Source organism: Musca vetustissima, unplaced genomic scaffold, assembly GCF_032173495.1.
Source record: "Musca vetustissima isolate MV318-11 ecotype Yass unplaced genomic scaffold, APGP_CSIRO_Mvet_v1 utg7360, whole genome shotgun sequence".
Classification (NCBI taxonomy): domain Eukaryota; kingdom Metazoa; phylum Arthropoda; class Insecta; order Diptera; family Muscidae; genus Musca; species Musca vetustissima.
Genome location: NW_026876776.1, coordinates 1 through 20,334, shown reverse-complemented (window position 1 = coordinate 20,334; position 20,334 = coordinate 1). Strand labels below are relative to the sequence as shown.

The 20,334-nt window shown below is 36.6% G+C and overlaps 3 protein-coding genes across 3 annotated transcripts; 2 read left to right on the top strand and 1 right to left on the bottom strand.

Annotated features, from left to right (window-relative positions):
- Window positions 1-1,126: 1,126 nt before the first annotated feature.
- LOC133321335 (probable cytochrome P450 6a14) lies at window positions 1,127-4,211 on the top strand. Its single transcript, XM_061530428.1, has 2 exons — window positions 1,127-2,201; window positions 3,790-4,211. Exons 1-2 carry the CDS (start codon window positions 1,127-1,129, stop codon window positions 4,209-4,211), a joined length of 1,497 nt encoding a protein of 498 aa, XP_061386412.1.
- Window positions 4,212-8,462: 4,251 nt separating this feature from the next.
- Window positions 8,463-10,023, top strand: LOC133321334 (cytochrome P450 6a2-like). Its single transcript, XM_061530427.1, has 2 exons — window positions 8,463-9,534; window positions 9,608-10,023. The coding sequence occupies exons 1-2, from the start codon at window positions 8,463-8,465 to the stop codon at window positions 10,021-10,023; spliced, it is 1,488 nt and encodes a 495-aa protein (XP_061386411.1).
- A 4,552-nt stretch (window positions 10,024-14,575) lies between these two features.
- On the bottom strand, window positions 14,576-16,069 carry LOC133321333 (cytochrome P450 6a2-like; the record flags this gene model as incomplete). The annotated part of the gene is made up of 2 exons (XM_061530426.1): window positions 14,576-14,991; window positions 15,058-16,069. Coding segments are annotated over 2 exons (1,428 nt in total), but the record flags the coding sequence as incomplete, so codon positions are not given.
- Between the last annotated feature and the right edge of the window lie 4,265 nt (window positions 16,070-20,334).

The window sequence follows — 20,334 nt, the reverse complement described above, 5'->3', positions numbered from 1 at the left end:
GACCTATATTTATAATTTTTAGTAAGGAAATTTGGTATCCGATAATAACCCAATGTACCAAATTTCAGCGATTTCGGTCAAGAACCTCAAAATACCGAAAATTGGGGGGTACCCTTATATGTGAGCTATGCCTAAACGTGGACCGATAAGGCCCATCTTCGCACTTGACCTGCCTACAGACAAAAGACGACTTTATGCAAAATTGGCGATCTATCTCAATTCGTTTAGACACTAGAGTGATTACAACAGACAGACGGACATGGCTATATCGTCATAGATTTTTTTACGCTGATCAAGAATATATATACTTTATAGGGTCGGAAATGATTATTTCGATGAGTTACAAACTATGGTGAAGGGTATAAAAAAAGATAATTTTTCAACATATTCAAAATCTTTAGATCGGAATTCTGCTCGTGTCTGCTGTACCTGTTTTTAATAGCTGAAGAATCCCAAAGAAATTATTGTTTCATGTGTCAGATAAGATTAATTTCAGTCGGAATAAATTATTTATGACGTGTTAATTGTGACAAATTAAATATGTATATATATATTTTGTTTAATAAACTGGACACGTTCATCAAAAAAATTAATATATATGTATATATTTTATTTTACAACCATTTTTTTTTTCAATTTGCCAGAGATAAAGGTTCGTTAACTTTAGAAATGGATGGATTGTGGGATGATTATTAGGCAAGTTTGACAAATTACTGGTCTACGTGCTGGCAGGGGCGTTGGTAAAAATGTTATGGGTTCACGAAAATATTTCATATTTGAGTTGCCAATATTTTTTTGGGTTGCCAATATAATATTTAAAAATATTTTTTTGAGTTGTCAATATAGGCGTGGATTTTTTAAAAATATGTTTATTAATTTTTAAAAAAATATTTCTTTGTTTATTAAATCCAATTCCGCTTTTGTACCAGGCTGACTACGCCCCTGCCTTTTTTCATACACATCAAAATGCAATGAAATATTTTTTTTTTCAGAAACAACAAAGTAAATATCTTAGTATATTTGCGTGCCATATAAAATATTGAAATTTCTTTTCGAAAATTTATAGTCACTAGAAAACTTCCAAGGCAAACGGTTATCGCGCAAAAAAAACATATTCCGAAAAATCATGGCAGTTTGGCTATATGGAGTTCTACTTCTACTCAGTGTTCTATTCTACCTTCTTTATCGTAAATTCCACTATTGGCAACAAAAGGATATACGAACATGGCAAGTCAATCCTCTGATGGGTAATTTAAGACAGCTGGACACCATGCACCACACCGATATCTTGGCGGAATTATATCAACGCTATAAGGGAAAGGAATGTGTGGCGGGATTCTATATTTTTACACAACCTGTGGCGGTTCTCCTCGATTTGGATTTAATTAAGGCTGCCTTGGTAAAGGATTTCAATGAATTCTCCGATCGTTTTGCCTATCAAAATAATAAAGACCTCACGGCGGATAATCTCTTCTTTTGGGAAAGTCAAAAATGGCGGTCGTTGCGTGGTAAATTTTCCACCATTTTCACACCGGCAAAAATTAAATATATGTACAATACCATAAATGCGGCAGCGATGCAAATGAAGGACAGTGTTGCCACATGTTTGGAAAAATCGGATATTTTAAATATCACCGATTTGAGTGGACGCTTCACTACCGATGTCATTGCCAACTGCATTTTGGGGTGTGAGAGTCATAGCCTGAAATTTCAACCCAGTGAATTTCATAATATCGCCCCGGTCACAACGGGAGCGACAGATTTCAATATTCGCTGGAAGCTGTTTGTGGAGACCTATGTCCACATCATCGAATCGATGGGGATACATGTGACATTTTTCCCTAAGGAACTCGAACAATTCTATATGAATTTATTGAAAAATAATTTTATTGAGAGGGAAAAGATGAATATCCGGCGTCAGGACTTATTGGATTTGTTGGTGGATTTGCGGAAACTTCAAGATGAAAATGGTAATCCAATATTGACACATAATGAAATTGCTTCGAATCTATTTTTATTTTTTGCTGCGGGATATGAGTCATCGGCGAATACTATTTGTAATTCGTTGTGGGAATTGGCCCGGCATCCGGAATTGCAGGATCATGTAAGGCATGAGATACAGTCGGTGCTGGAGGAGCACAATAACGTGCTGAGCTATGAGGCCTGCATGAAAATGACCTATTTGGATCAAATTATATCGGGTGAGTGGATTAAAAAATAAATTAAAAATAAATGAATTCGGAAACTAATATGGGAGCAATATCTAAATCTGGACCGATTTTCACGAAACATGGCAAATATCATTCTAGGCTCAATTCAGTACGTCGTGCCAAATTTCGTGCAAATCGAAAGAAATATGGGGACTTTGGTGCACCATTTACATGAAATCGGTCGAAACTATATATGAGAGATATATCTAAATCTGGACCGATTTTCACGCAACTTGGCATACATCATTCCAGGCTCAATTCAGTACGTCGTGCCAAATTTCGTGCAAATCGAAAGATATATGGGGACTTCGGTGCACCATTTACATTAAATCGGACGAAACTATATATGAGAGATATATCTAAATCTGGACCGATTTTCACCCAACTTGGCATACATCACTCCAGGCTCAATTCAGTACGTTATGCAAAATTTCGTGCAAATCGAAAGATATATAGGGACTTTGGTGCACCATTTACATGAAATCGGACTAAACTATATATGGGAGCTATATTTAAATCTGGACCGATTTTCTCGAAACTTGGCAGATATCATTCTATGCTCAATTCAGTATGTTATGCCAAATTTCGTGCAAATCGAATGATATATAGGGACTTTGATGCACCATTTACTTTAAATCGGACGAAAATATATATGGTAGCTATATCTAAATCTGAACCGATTTTTCCAATTTCAATAGGGTTCGACTTTGTGCCAAACAAATGAGCTGTGCCAAATTTCATCCAAATCGGATTATAAATGCGACCTGTACTTTGTTTACAATTTAACACCAACAGACGGACAGATGGACGGACATGCATAAATCATCTCAGAACGTGATTCTATGCATATTATCAAAAGGAACTATGGGTCTATCTCGTTTCCTTTTGCCTGTTACAAACAAATGCACAAAGACATAATACCCTGTACCACAGTGTGGTGAAGGGTATAAAAATATAGGGAATATACCAAAAAGTGTACCTATACCGACATTTCTACGAACCGATTATGGTTCTAAATATTGATCATAGACCCCATGTTTCATTGGACCAAATTTTAACTCAATGTACCAAATTTCAGCCTATTCGGTAGAAAAACGCGCTGAAGAACCCCCAAAATACCGAAAATTTGAAGGTACTGTTATATGGGAGCTATGCCTAAACGTGGGCCGAAATATCTCATCTTCGAACTTGACCTGCCTGCAGACAAAAGACAAACCTACGCAAAATTTCAGCATCCCATCTCAGGACCAGCACAGGACATCTCAGGACGGACATGGCTAGATCGTCTTAGAATTTTACCTCCTCCAGACTATGGAGGAGGGTATACAAATAAAGGGTCTATACAAGGAACGGTCGATCTTAACGATTTTTATAACCTCCACGATAGTCAGTAAATCTATGGTGGAGGGTATCCAAAGTTCGGCCCGGTCGAACTTAACGCTTTTTCACTTGTTTCGCTTGTTTTTAAATTTTTTAATTTTTTCAAGGTTCTCTAGAAGTCGTGGACTTTTTTAAAATATTATTTTTCAAGGGTCTATACATTTTTAAAACAAATAATTTACCTTCTTTCCTATTCCAGAAACAAATCGCCTCTACCCGATCTTCTCCTATTTGGAACGTCTGACCACAGTCGATTATAAAATACCCAATACAAAACAGGTATTGGAAAAGGGTACACGCATTCTGATACCCATACGTAGTATACACTATGATCCAGACATCTATCCCAACCCAGAAGAATTTCGTCCGGAACGCTTCGATCCAGCTGAGGTAAAACAACGACATCCCCAATCGTATTTGGCTTTTGGTGATGGACCACGTAATTGTATTGGTATACGGCTGGGAAGGTTACAAGTAACCACGGCGATGGTGGCAATGTTATCCAATTATAAATTTTCATTATGTGATCGTACCATCGAACGGGCTGAATATTCTAAGCATACTTTCGCTTTGAAAAATCTCCATGATATATGGTTGAGGGTGGAGAAGTTGGAGGGATAATTTTAAGTAATTTGGAATATAGAAATAGGTATTTTGTATTTTAATAATAAAAGTTATGATTTCAGTTTTTTTAAAAAAGTAGTTTAATGGGCGTTGATTTTTATACCCTACACTACCTACTATGTTATCATGGTATTACAGCTTTGTGCAGCCCCAAGAGTTTGTAACGGCACGAAATATTGGTCCTAGACTCACCTTTAAGTATGCCGATCGTCATATCTCGACTAGCCGAGTCGATCTAGATATGTGTGTCCGTCAGTCCGTCGGTCCATTACAATTTGTAAACACGATACAGGCCACAGTTATGGACCAATATTCCCGAAATTTTGAATGTAGGATGGGTTCAGGCCAATTAAGACCCCTATTATTTTTGGGAAAGATCGCTTAATATTTAGGGGATGAAATGGACCAACTACTTAATTTTTGTCGGTTTTTCTGGACGCTCCAGAGGCCGTAATTATGGGAGAAGTAGATGAGGCCAAAGAATAATCATGACTGTTTTGATAAAGATCGGTCAATATTTAGCGGGTCAAATGGACGCTGAATTTTGAACATTTACAAAATTTGTATTCTATGGCGTATATATTTACTCCTGAAGGATATAGACCCGAGGAGTTGATAGTATATCCAAGTGGAGTGATTGGCCTTTAAATTGATACCAAATGTGAGTGATGTATCTACCCAGATGTGGGAGTTACACTGAAATATTAATAGGTGCTTACATATTCAGATATTATTTAGAACCCAATACCACATTATATGGCGGAAATGTCGCCCTGATCACTTTGAAATTTTCCATGAAGTTCCAGTTATGGTCAAGGACAACGCCTACAATTTTCGGTGATGATCAGATTAAATTTTTGGCATGAAATGGACCGAAAACTTAATTTTGTGTGTGTGTGTGTTTCGAGTCGAATATAATCCGAACGTCACAACACAACCCATCGTGAAGGGAATGTGGACAAGTAATTAGAACGGCTGTACTGAATATTCGAAAATGTAAGGAAGAGGTGCTGTTGACCTCTAATCGGGTAAGAGGGGGTAAATATCACAAAACATTACCCAGACTCGGAATAAACATCCGCAGAAAATTAGAGTTCCGTGGTAGTTGTGTAGGGTATCGTATGGTCGGCCCCGTCCGGCTATACTGCTCCGTTCACTGGTTTGGAAAATATTTTTTATTCCCTTCACCACACTGTGGTACAGGGTATTATGTCTTTGTGTATATGTTTGTAACAACCAAAAACAATCGAGATATACCCATAGTTCCTTTCGAGAATATGCTTAGAATCCCTTTCTGAGCCGATTTATGCATTTCCGTCCCTCCCACCCTCCGTCCGTCTGTCCATGTTAAATTGTAAACAAAGTATAGGTCGCATTTATGATCCGAATTGAATGAAATTTGGCACAGCGCATATGTTTGGCCCAAGGATGAACCCTATTGAAATTGGGAAAACGTCGTTTGAGATTTCGATATAGCTCCCATATATATTTTCGTCCGATTTAAGGTAAATGGTGCACCAAAGCCCCTATATATCTTTCGATTTGCACGAAATTTGGCACAGAGTAATCAATAAGGTCTAGAATGATGTGTGCAAAGTTTCGCGAAAATTGGTTCAGATTTAGATATAGCTCCCAAATATATCTTCGTCCGATTTAAGGTAAATTGTGTACCAAAGTCCCTATATATACTTCGATTTGCACGAAATTTGGCACAGCGTAATCAATAAGGTCTAGAATGATGTGTGCAAAGTTTCGCGAAAATTGGTTCAGATTTAGATATAGCTCCCATATATATCTTCGTCCGATTTAAGGTAAATTGTGTACCAAAGTCCCTATATATACTTCGATTTGCACGAAATTTGGCACAGCGTACTAAATTGAGTCTGGAACGATGTGTGCAAAGTTTCGCGAAAATCGGTTCCGATTTAGATATAGCTCCCATATATATCCTCGTCCGATTTAAGGTAAATTGTGTACCAAAGTCTCTATATATCTTCCGATTTGTACGAAATTGGGCACAGCGTACTAACTTAAGTCTAGACTGATGTGTGCAAAGTTTCGCGAAAATTGGTTCAGATTTAGATATAGCTCCCATATATATCTTCGTCCGGTTTAAGGTAAATGGTGCACCAAAGTCCCTATATATCTTTCGATTTGCACGAAATTTGGCACAGCTTAATCAATAAGGTCTAGAATGATCCGAATTGAATGAAATTTGGCACAGCGCATTTGTTTGGCCCAAGGATGAACCCTATTGAAATTGGGAAAACATCGTTTCAGATTTCGATATAGCTCCCATATATATTTTCGTCCGATTTAAGGTAAATTGTGTACCAAAGTCCCTATATATACTTCGATTTGCACGAAATTGGGCACAGCGTACTAAATTAAGTCTAGAATGATGTGTGCAAAGTTTCTTGAAAATCGGTTCAGATTTAGATATAGCTCCCATATATATCTTCTTCCGATTTAAGGTAAAATGTGTACCAGAGTCCCTATATATCTTTCGATTTGCACGAAATTTGGCACAGCGTACTAAATTAAGTCTAGACTGATGTGTGCAAAGTTTCGCGAAAATCTGTTCAGATTTAGATATAGCTCCCAAATATATCTTCGTCCGATTTAAGGTAAATTCTGTACCAAAGTCCCTATATATACTTCGATTTGCACGAAATTTGGCACAGCGTAATCAATAAGGTCTAGAATGATGTGTGCAAAGTTTCGCGAAAATCGGTTCCGATTTAGGTATAGGTCCCATATATATCTTCGTCCGATTTAAGGTAAATTGTGTACCAATGTCCCTATATATCTTTCGATTTGCACGAAATTTGGCACAGGGTAATCAATAAAGTCTAGAATGATGTGTGCAAAGTTTCGCGAAAATCGGTCCCGATTTAGTTATAGCTCCCATATATATCTTCGTCCGATTTAAGGTAAATTGTGTACCAAAGTCCCTATATATACTTCGATTTGCACGAAATTTGGCACAGCGTACTAAATTAAGTCTAGAACGATGTGTGCAAAGTTTCGCGAAAATCGGTTCCGATTTAGATATAGCTCCCATATATATCTTCGTCCGATTTAAGGTAAATTGTGTACCAAAGTCTCTATATATCTTCCGATTTGTACGAAATTGGGCACAGCGTAATCAATAAGGTCTAGAACGATGTGTGCAAAGTTTCGCGAAAATCGGTTCCGATTTAGATATAGCTCCCATATATATCTTCGTCCGATTTTAGGTAAATTGTGTACCAAAGTCCCTATATATACTTCGATTTGCACGAAATTTGTCACAGCGTACTAAATTAAGTCTACAATGATGTGTGCAAAGTTTCGAGAAAATCGGTTCAGATTTAGATATAGCTCCCATATATATTTTCGTCCGATTTAAGGTAAATTGTGTACCAAAGTCTCTGTATATCTTCCGATTTGTACGAAATTGGGCACAGCGTAATCAATAAGGTCTAGAATGATGTGTGCAAAGTTTCGTGAAAATCGGTTCAGATTTACATACAGCTCCCATATATATTTTCATCCGCTTTATGGTAATTGGTGCACCAAAGCCCCTATATATCTTTCGATTTGCACGAATTTTGGTATAGGGTACTGAATTAAGTCTAAAATGATGTTGCTAAGCTTCGTGAAAAGATCCATAGCTAGGCCGATTCACACAACGTACTGATGTAATATAAATTTATCTTTGACAAGTTTCCCTGAAATCGGTTGAGATATAAATATATAACAAAAACGCGTCGTCTGTTAGGATACATATGTAGAATATATCCAAAGTGGCCCAGTCCGACTTTACTACTTTCCTTACTGGTTATATTTTATAAAATATTTCTTTCCCATGAACTACCCGACCATAGCAATTGTGCTTTGGGTATGCGAAAAATCTGCCGATTTGTATATGTATGTGTTCCACAATACTCCGACATTGTACATCGTCTTATCAACTTTGTAATTTGTCTAGATGTCGTGAGATAGTTGTTTTAAGACCCACACTGGGAACCTATACATGTAATTATTTTACATTAACGCCAGGGCACTTAAATTTTGTTTACCTTTCGTCTGAGTTACCGCACCAAGACTACTTGTCATCGCTTTATGATACCGAGTGAGCAGTACAAGGGTTGGATTTAAATATCGACAAATAGTTTCATTGCTTCGCTGTTCATTTCGATACGTGCATTTGCTATCATCGATACGGTAAATTGCAAAATAGCAAAAAAATCCAAATCGGACAACATGAATATTTGGTTGATTCTAATTTGTACGGTTGTGTCATCGCTGTATGCCCTGTTGAAATTTAAGAGCACCTATTGGCAGCAGAAGCGAGTACCACAATTAAGTGACGGAATATGGGGAAATATACGCCGCCTAACCTCCATACATAACGCCGATTTGTGGCAGGAGGTGTATGACAGGTTTAAGGGAAAATCTCCCCTGGCCGGCACCTACATCTATACCCGACCCTTTGCGGTGATCTTGGATTTGGATTTAGTTAAACACGTTCTGATCAAGGATTTCCATTCGTTTACGGATCGTTTCACCAACCCTCACAGCAAAGATATTTTAAATCAGCACCTCTTCAATGCGGACAGCACCATATGGAAGGGCTTGAGAATGAAGCTGACGCCCACATTTACATCGGGAAAAATGCGTTTCATGTTCCCCTCCCTGGTGGAGGTGTCTCAGCAATATGTCGAGACCCTGCAGTCGGAATTGCAAAAGAAATCCGATGGCATTTTGGAAATGTACGACTGGAATGGTCGCTTTACCACCGATGTTATTGGCAGTGTAATTTTTGGTATTAAAACTAATAGTATTCGCAATCCGAATGCGGAATTTCGGCAAATTGGCCAGAAGGCATTTGGGGCGGATCGACCCAATATCAAATGGTCGCTGGCGAAAAATATGTATATGAAATATTTAAAATATGTGGGTATACGACGTTTCAATCCCATTCTGGAGCGATTCTTTTTGAGAATTGTCAATGATACGGTGCTGGAGCGGGAACGGCGGAATATTCATCGCAATGACTTTATTGATATTTTAATTGAGCTGAAAAATCAAAAGGATGAGAATGGTCAACCTTTGCTAAGTCTGGAATTGGTGGCAGCCCAGTTGTTTGTCTTCTTTGTGGCCGGGTTTGAGACCTCATCGAGTAACATGAGCTATGGTCTCTATGAATTGGCCAAGAATCCCGAAAAACAAGATATTCTAAGGCAAGAAATTGTGGAGGTGCTAAAGAAACACAATAATCAGTTGACCTATGAGGCCATGATGGAAATGTCCTATTTGGACCAGGTGATATCTGGTAAGTATCTCACACAGCCACACTCTTCAAAAAGGAAAAAAAACAATCCTAAAAACGTCATTTCCACTTCTAGAAACCCTACGCCTCCATCCAGCCTTGGCAATTTTACAGCGGGTCTGTATGGAAGATTATCAGGTGCCCGATACAGATATTGTTTTGGAAAAGGGCACCGCTGTGGCCATACCCGTCCAAGCCATACACTATGATCCGGAGATTTATGAAAATCCTTCGGCATTTATACCAGAACGTTTTGAACATAACGAAGTACAGAGTCGTCATCCTCAATCGTTTTTGGGTTTTGGTGATGGCCCCCGCAACTGTATTGGCTTGCGGTTTGGTCGTATGCAAGCCAAAGTCGGCCTTATTAGTTTATTATCGAATTTTCGATTCTCTGTTTGCCATAAGACTCCCCAACATTTGGAATGTTCGAACTATAGTTTTGTGTTGATACCTGGTAAGGGAGTGTGGTTGAAGGTGGATAAATTGTAGTCGAATTAAATTTAATAACATTACTTTGTAAATAAAGACACATAAGTTAGGAAAACAAAATTTATTTAATTTTATTTCTTAAATATATTCGCCTTGCGGATTTAAAAAAAAAAAAATTTTTAAAAAATCCACGACTATTAATTTCATCAAAAAATATTTAAAAAAAAACAACACGCCTTGTGGAATTTCTCAAAAAATGGAGGAAAGTAGTAAAGTCGGACTGGGCCGATTATATAATATCCTTCACCACGTTGGCTATATTCTACGTATGTATCGTTTTTGTTATATATCTATATCTGAACCGATTTCAGGGAAACTTGCCAGAGCCTAATTTATATTACTTCAGTACGTTGTGTCAATCGGCAAAATTATTCTAAGCTTAATTCAGTACCCTATACCAAAATTCGTACAACTCGAAAGATATATAGGGACTTTGGTGCACCAATAACATAAAATCGGACAAAAATATATATAGGAGCTATATCTAAATCTGAACCGATTTTCACGAAACTTAGCACACTTTTTTATAGACGCAATTCAGCACGCTATGCTAAATTTCTTACAAATCGAGAGATATATAAGGTCTTTGGTGCTCCAATTACCTTAAATCGGACGAAAATATATATGGGAGCTATATCTAAATCTGAACCGATTTTCACGAAACTTTGCACACAACATTCTAGACTTAATTCAGTACACTATGCCAAAATTCTTGCAAATGAAAAGATTCCCAGGGACTTTGGTGCACCAGTTACCTAAAATCGGGCAAAACTATATATGGGAGCTATATCTAAATATGAACCGATTGTCACGAAACTTAACACACATCATTCTAGACCTAATTCAGTACGCTATGACAAATTTCGTGCAAATCGGAAGATATATAGGGACCTTGGTGCACCATTTACATAAAATCGGACGAAAATATATGTGGGAGCTATATCTAAATCTAATCCGATTTTCACCAATTTCAATAGGGTTCGTCCTTGGCCCATGTTTCATCCAATGTTTCATCCAATTCGGATTATAAATGTGACCTGTACTTTGTTTACAATTTAATATCAACAGACGGACGGACTGACATGCATAAATCGACTCAGAAAGTGATTCTATGTATATTGTCAAAGGAACCGTGGGTCTATATCGTCCCCTTTTTGCCTGTTACATATTTATGCAGAAAGTCATAATATCCTATATCACAGTGTGGTGAAGGGTATTATGACTTTGTGCACATCGACAGACAAAATAATCGAGATAGACCCATGGTTCCTTTGACAATATGCATAGAATCACTTTCTGAGTCGATTTATGCATGTCCGTCTGTCCGTCCGTCCATCCTTGTATTTTTGTGAACAAAGTACAGGTCGTATTTATAATCCGATTTGGATGAAATTTGGCACAGGTCAATTATTTGGCCCAAGGACGAACCCTATTAAAATTGGGAAAAATCGGTTCAGATTTAGATATAGCTCCCGTATATAGATTCGTCCGATTTAAGGTAAATAGGGCACCAATGTCCCTATATATTGTTCGATTTGCATCGAATTTGGCATAGAGTACTGAATTAGGTCCACGTTGATGTATGCTAAGTTTCGTGAAAGTCGGTTCAGATTTCGATATAGCTCCCATTTATATTTTCGTCCGATTTTATGTAAATGGTGCACCAAAGTCCTTATATATCATTCGATTTGCTTGAAATTTGGCATAGCACACTGAATTAGGTCTAGAACGAAAATAATTTCATGAAAATCGATTCAGATTTAAATATAGCTCCCAAATAGATTTTTGTCCGATTTTAGGTAAGTAGTGCACCTAAGTCCCTATATGTCCTTCGATGTGCACGAAATTTGTCATAGCGTACTATATTGCGTCTAGAATGGTGTGCATTAAGTTTCGTGAAAATCGGTTCAGATATAGATATAGCTCCCATGTATAGTTTCGTCCGATTTGAGCTAAATTATGCACCAAAGTCCCCATTTATCCATCGATTGACACGAAACTTGGCATAAAGTACATAATTGAGTCTAGAATTACGGGTGCTAAGTTTCGTGGAAATCGGTTCAGTTTTAGATATAGTACCTATATATCTTTCGATTTCCTCAAAGTTTGGCGTTTCGATTTTATGTGATTCCGATTTTGATGAAATTTGGCATAGCTTCATGAATTGACCACCAAAGTACCTATATCTCTTTCGATTTCCTCAATGTTTGGCACAGTATATTGAATTAAGTCTATATCGATGTATGCTAAGTTTCGTGAAAATCGGTTTAGATTTAGTATAGCTCAGGTATATATTTTCGCCGATTTAATGTAAATAATGCACCAAAGCTCTATCAATTTTCCGATTGGCACGAAATTCTTCATAACGTACTGAAATAAGTTTAGAATGATGCGTGTTATTTTTGGGAAAGTCGGTTCAGATTTAGATATATCTCCCATTTATATTTTCGTCTAATTTTACGTAAATGGTTCACCGAGGAGTCTACGTCTGTTCCATATATACGAGATAAATTTGTGGATGGCGCTTTATGCTGCAGACACCAAATATGCATACATTATTTTGCTAGGTTTTATACAAATTGTACACCAAAAAATCCAAGTCTCCCCGATTGACATAGAATTTTTCATAGATTTCAGAATTGTATGTCTATAGGGTTTTGTAATAGGTTCAAATATTTATGTAAATCACACATTTAATTTCGCCCGATTCCATTTTACAGGATATTGTATATATTAGCGTCTCTTGTATGTACCCAGTGTGGTGAAGGGTGTCATATAGACGGTCCGTCCGACTTTTTAACTTTCGTTACTGGTTTATAAATGTTTTTATGATGAAATCCGCTAGGCGTGGATTTTAAAAATATATATATATATTTTTTTTTTTAATAAAATAGTAGGTGTATATTTTTCAATACTTTACACAGTGTTAAACCATTTCCATTTGAACTTTTATTAATATCCAAATATTAAAATAACCGGTTCTATACAACGGACGTCTATCTGTCTCATAGCAATTGAACCTTAGACCACAAACAGACGTAGTAAAAAACAAAAAATCATCAATCATGTTAAAATGCTTGAGAAATAATGAGTGAGCGTCTGCATCTCCTACGGGCTACCACTCACAAATGTAAGACCAGTTACCAGTTATGTGAGTAACACGCTCGTGGACTTTGAACTTACTAACATAGTGACGTGATGTGGTTCTCTCTTAATTTCTTTAGGTGACGTATAACTTGAACTTCATTAGTACCGCAATATTAAAATAACCGGTTCTATACAACATTCGAAACATATTAGGTTGTCACGTTTACGCACGTCTATCTGCCTGAGCGTAATTGAACCAGAGATAACTTATAACAAAATATGCTATGATGGGATGACTTGTAGAAAATAACTAAATCATTAGGTGGTAAAATTTTTGGGAGATAATAAGCGAGCGTGTGGATCTTCTATGAGCTTATCACTCACATGTGTAAACCTTAATAATAGCAGTTAACATTGCTATGAGTAATGTTCGCTCGTGGACTTTGAACTTACTAACATAGTGGTGTGATGTGGTTCTCTCTCTTAATTTTTGAAGTGAAGGAAATAAAATAATTAAAGCACGATGTATAGTTTGAGATAACAAAAATAATAATAAAAAATATTATTAAGAACAAAAAAAAAAAAAAAAAATCAAAACAAAATCTACACCTTTTTGAAAAAAAAAAATATTTTTAAGAAATCCGCGCTTTTTAGTACTATCAAGAAATATTTTTTAAACCAATAAGGAAGGTAGTAAAGTCGGACGGTACACGATTTACTTTAAATTGCACGAAAATATATACGACAACTCTATCGAAATCTGAACCGATTTTCACGAAACTTAACACACATCATTCTATTCCTAATTCATTTCCCTGTGCCAACTTTCGTGCAAATCGAAGGACATATAGGGACTTAGGTGCACCATTTACCTTAAATCGGACGAAAATATATATGGGAGCTACATCTAAATCTGAACCGATTTTCAGAAAACTTAGCACACATAGAATTCTAGGCCTAATTCATTACGCTGTGCTAAATTTTGTGCAAATCGAAAGATATATAGGGACCTTGGTGCACCATTTACATTAAATCGGACGAATATATATATATAGGAGCTATATCTAAATCTGAACCGATTTTTCGCAATTTCAATAGGGTTCGTCCTTGAGCCAAATAAGTGACCTATGCCAAATTTCATCCAATTCGGATTATAAATGCGACCTGTATTTTGTTTACAATTTAACATGGATAGACAGACGGACGGACGGACATGCATAAATCGACTTAGAAAGTTATTCTATGCATATTCTTAAAAGGAACCATGTGTCTATCTCGTTTCTTTTTGTCTGTTACAAACACATGCACAAAGACATAATACCCAGTACCAAAGTGTGGTGAAGAGTATAAAAAAATCCACGTCTATTAATATCACCCAAGAATATTTATTTCTTCAAAATTTAGCTTATAAAAAATCTATTGTTTATCCTTTCTTAAAAATATTTATTAAATTAATTAATTAATTTTAAATTTTCTCAACTTTTAACCAAACCCCCTTGCCCGGTACCATTACAAAACTATGTTCTGAGATGTGCATTTTATCCAATGTCTTGGATGATACTGAAAAACGATACTTCGATAATAGAGCAATGAGCCCGACCTTTGCCTGCATACGGCCGAAGCGTAAACCAATACAATTGCGGGGACCATCACCGAAGCCCAAAAATGATTGAGGATGACGTTGTTGCAACTCCGAAGGCTGGAAACGTTCTGGTATAAATGCCGTGGGATTTTCATACAACTCCGGATCATAGTGTATGGCTTTGACAGGGATGGCAACTGAAGTACCTTTTTCGAAAACAATATCCGAGTCTGGCACATGATAGTCTTCCATACAGACACGTTGCAAAAACGACAAGGCAGGGTAGAGGCGTAGGGTTTCTGGAAAACAATTTTAGAGATAATTTAGAATTTTTCGAAAATAGTTTTTTTGTGATTCCTCCATACCTGATATAACCTGATCCAAGTAGGACATTTTCAACATTCCCTCATAGGTCAGCTGATTATCGTGTTTCTCCAGGACATCCAAAATTTCTTGCCTTAAAATATCCTGTTTATCGGGATTCTTGGCCAATTCATACAGGCCATAACTCATATTGCTCGAAGAGGTCTCAAAGCCAGCCACAAAGAACACAAACAGCTGGGCTGCCACCAATTCCAAGCTCAACAATGGTTGGCCATTTTCATCCTTTTGATTTTTCAACTCAATTAAAATATCAATGAAGTCATTGCGACGAATATTCCGCTTCTCCCGCTCCAGTACGGTGTCATTAACAATACGCAAAAAGAATTCCTCAACGTCCGGTGCAAAACGTTTCGCCCCAAAATATCGTAAATATTTCATATAGACCCTCTTTGCCATATTCAGTTTGATATTCGGTTTTTCCGAACCAAATACCTTTTGGCCAATAATTCGGAATTCGGCATTTGGATTGCGGATACTATTCGTTTCTATGCCAAAGATGACGCTGCCAATAACATCGGTGGTAAAGCGGCCATTCCAGTCGTACATTTCCAAACACTGATCGGGCTTTGACTTCAACTCGGCATCTAAGGCGGTCACATATTTCTGCGAGACCTCTACCAGGGTGGGAAACATAAATTTCATTTTTCCTGATGTAAAGGTGGGTGTCAGTTTCGTTCTCAAACCCTTCCATATCTTGCTATCAGCACTAAATAAATGTTGACTCAATACATCATGCGGATTGTGCTGGGGGAAACGATCCGTAAATTTACTGAAATCCTTAATCAAAATCGTCTTCACCAAATCCAAATCGAGTATTACGGCAATGGGTCGGGTATACCAATAAGTTCCAGCAATTTTCACTTTACCCTTGAATTCATCATAGACCTCCTGCCATAGATCGGTGTGATGTAGTGTGGTGATTCTCCGAATATTGCCCCATATTCCAGTTTTCAGCTGGGGTACTCCTTTCACCTCCCAATAGGATGTTCTCAGCTTCAAATAGGCATAGAGGGCCGAAATTAGGATCCAAATTAAAATTAACCAAATATTCATTTTATTTTTTGATTTGTTTATGTGAAGAATAGGTATGACATCCAGTAGCGTTGAATGTCTAAAGGTAACTAAAAACTACCGAATTGTGTCGTTCGCAGATAAACTTCTTCTATTTATCATCGTCTTATCTTTAACACAGTGACAAAGCAGAAATTTTGTATTCGTCGAAAAGAAGAGTAAAACAATTGTTTTTTGTCTAAATACAAACAGGGGCAAATGAGAGATAAATGGGAGAGATAAACTGTAAGTACTTTCAATGGTCCAGATTAATATAATATCAGTTAAAAAAGTATTTGGCATAGATCTTTTAAAAACTATTTTGATGATATTAATAGGCATGGTTTTATACCCTTCACCACACTTTGGTACAGGGTATTATGTCTTTATGCATATGTTTGTAACAGGCAAAAACAATCGAGATAGACCCATGGTTCCTTTTGAGAATATCAATTATAGAATCACTTTCTGAGTCGATTTATGCATGTCCGTCCGTACGTCTGTCCATGTTAAATTGTAAACAAAATACAGGTCGCATCTATTATTCGAATTGGATGAAATTTGGCACAGCTCATTTGTTTGGCCCAAGGACGAACCCTATTGAAATTGGGAAAAATTGGTTCAGATTTGGATATAGCTCCCATATATATTTTCGTCCGATTTACGGTAAATGGTGTACCTTTGATTTGCATGAAATTTGGCACAGCGTACTGAATTAGGTCTAGAATGATGTGTGCTAAGTTTCGTGAAAATCGGTTCAGATTTAGATATAGCTCCCATATATAGTTTCGTCCGATTTCATGTAAATGGTGCCCCAAAGTCCCTATATATCTTTCGATTTGCACGAAATTTGGCACAACGTACTGAATTTAGTCTAGAATGATGTCTGCCAAGTTTCGTGTAAATAGGTCAAGATTTAGATATAGCTCCCATATATAGTTTCGTCCGATTTCATGTAAATGGTGCACCAAAGTCCCTATATATCCTTCGATTTGCACGAAATTTGGCATAGCGTACTTATTTGAGCTTAGAATGATGACTAAATCGGTCCAGATTTAGATAAAGCTCCCTTTTATTGTTTGAAATCGCTTATTATTTGAATAGAGCTTCCATATATATTTTCACCCGATTTCAAGTAAATTGGGCATCAAACTCCTCATGTTAGTCATATTTGATTTCATCCAATTTCATGTTAATAGTCCTGTTTAATATACCCATAGTGGTGAAGGGTATCAAATAGTCGGCCCAGTTCGACTTTACTGCTTTCCTTACTAGTTTATATTATAATAGTTATCTGATTTGTTGTAATCATTTTGTTGTTGATTTGTTGTAATCATTTCACCTGCGGAGAATAGAACGTAAGGTTCGATAATGTACTATATATGAACTATAGTTCGGATTTAGGCCTAAGCCTAGCCCCTGTGTGGAACGTACCAGAAGGAGTGGACCGATATTTCCCATCTTCGAACTTGAACAATGTTTGGAATAAATAATAAGATAGGCAAAGTTTGGATGAAATCAAAATTTTCTAAAATGGATTTAGTCCAAAAAAAGTGGGGTCTAGAACCAATATTTCGATGAGGCACATTTTCACTGTATCAAAGTGTATACACTCTCATTAGCCATGGAGAAGGGGAGCCGACAAAAGATTAAGCAGGCCTGGTGTGATTAAGATCGGTCAATATTAGGGGGTCAAATGGACCCTGTGTGAAAAATTACAAAATTTGTATTCTATGGCGTATATATTTACTCCTGAAGTATATACACCCGAAAAGTTGATAGTATATCCGAGATGAGTGGTTGGCCTTTAAATTGATACCAATTATATTGTCCTATGTACTCGGATGTGGGAGTTACTCATACAGGTGCTTACATATTCAGATATTATTTACTAACCCATTACCACACTAGAGGTCGGAATTAAAGCGCTGATCGCTTTGAAATTTTCCACAAGGTTCCAGTTATGGTCAAGGACAACAACTATAATTTTCGATGATGATCAGATAATAATTTTGGGATGAAGTGGACCGAAAACATATTTTTTTGTGTTTTTTCGAGTCGATGCAAGCCACAATTAAAAGCCGAACACCACAACACAACGCACGGTGAAGGGAATATGGAGAAGTAATTAGAAGTACTGTGGATAATATTAGTAATATTCGGAAACAATGTCAGTGTAAGGAAGAGGTGCTGTTGACCTCTAATCGGGCAAGAGGGTACAACTATCACGACTATACTGCTTCGCTCACTGATTTAAAAATATTTTTCGATGATATTAATAGGCGTGGATTTTTTAAAATATTTTTGATGATAAGAAATTTTTTGCTAAAAAAAATTACCTGAATTTTAGCTTGTCACGTTACCGCATGACTATCGTTTTCAATGGAACTGAACGATAACCATCGCTTAGTAGATACTATGCTTGTCTATAAATTATTAGACATTTAACCCTTTTGGCGATAAGAAGTGGTCGAGCGTGTGCCTCTACCGTAGACTATTATTCATAAGCTAGACATTGGACAAACAGTTAGTGCAGACGAATGGTAGACTTATCGTACTTTGAACTTCTTCTGACGTGATATGATGATAAAAATCATAGTGGTGTGATGTTCTCTTATGGTAGTCAATTAAAAAACCAGTAAGAAAAGTAGTAAAGTCGAACTGGGCCGACTATATGATACCCTTCACCACTTTGGGTATATTCTCCATATGTATCCTAACAGACGTCGCGTGTTTGTTATATATCTAGATCTGAACCGATTTCAGGGAAACTTGCCAGAGACTTATTTATATTACTTCAGTACGTTGTGTCAATCGGCCTAGCTATGAATCTCTTCACGAAGCTTAGCAACATCATTCTAGACTTAATTCAGTACCCTATACCAAAAATTCGTGCAAATCGAAAGATATATAGGGACTTTGGTGCACCATTTACATAAATCGGCCGAAACTATATATGGTAGCTATATCTAAATCTGAACCGATTTTCACGAAACTTAGCACACGTCATTCTAGACTTAATTCAGTAGGCTATGACAAATTTCGTGCAACTTGAATGATTTTCACAGATTTTGGTGCACCATTTACCTAAAATCGGATGCAACTATATATGGAAGCTATATGTAAATCTGAACCTATTTTCACGAAACTTTGCACACATCATTCTAGACTTAATTCCAGGAAACTTGGTGCACCAGGAAACTTAAAACACATTATTCCAGGCTTAATTCAGTACGTTGTGCCAAATTTCGTGCAAATCGAAATTTTAGATTTAAAAAATCTACGCCTTAGATAGACCCCTGAAAAAATATTCTTTAAAAAATCTACGCCTTAGATATACCCCTGAAAAAATATTTCTTAAAAAATCCACGCCGTAGATAGACCCCTGAAAATTATTCTTTAAAAAATCTACGCCTTAGATAGACCCCTGGAAAAAAATATTCTTTAAAAAATCTACGCCTTAGATAGACCCCTAGAAAAAATATTCTTTAAAAAATCTACGCCTTAGATAGACCCCTGAAAAAATATTCTTTAAAAAATCTACGCCTTAGATAGACCCCTGAAAAAATATTCTTTAAAAAATCCGCGCCTTATGTAGACCCCAAAAATATTTTTTTTTAAATCCACACCAATCCTCTTTGAAAAAAGTTCCTATATTATCCCTTTATTTGCTACTAGCATATACCCGCTACTTCGTCAGCGAATGTGGGAAGTATTTAAAACCCAATACCCACCAATATTAACACTTTTAAACCCGTTTAGTACCAATGTTCTCTTATAGTACTCAACCCAACACACAAATTCTGACCGCAAAATAAATCAAGCACTATACAAAATTTGGTGTCATTTAGTTAAATTTCCAAATTTCAAATATAGCTTCACCCAAATCCAAATTAAGTACCAGTTAGTAAACATAAATATATAAATTGTCATAACTTCCTACATTAACATACGAATTTCCAACACTTCCCACATACCCCAATCTTAATTTCAAATTTCAGGATTCTATCGGTTCACCTAAATCCAATTTGTTTCAAATTTAGTGCCATTTAATACACATAGGTACAAATTTACATTACTACCTACATCATGCAATCCCATGAGAATCTTATTACTCAATTTCAAGATTTCAGCTCTATCGGTTAACTTTTAATCCAAACTGTGCCAAATCTAGTACCATTTAGTACACATTAGTAGACATTTCCAAA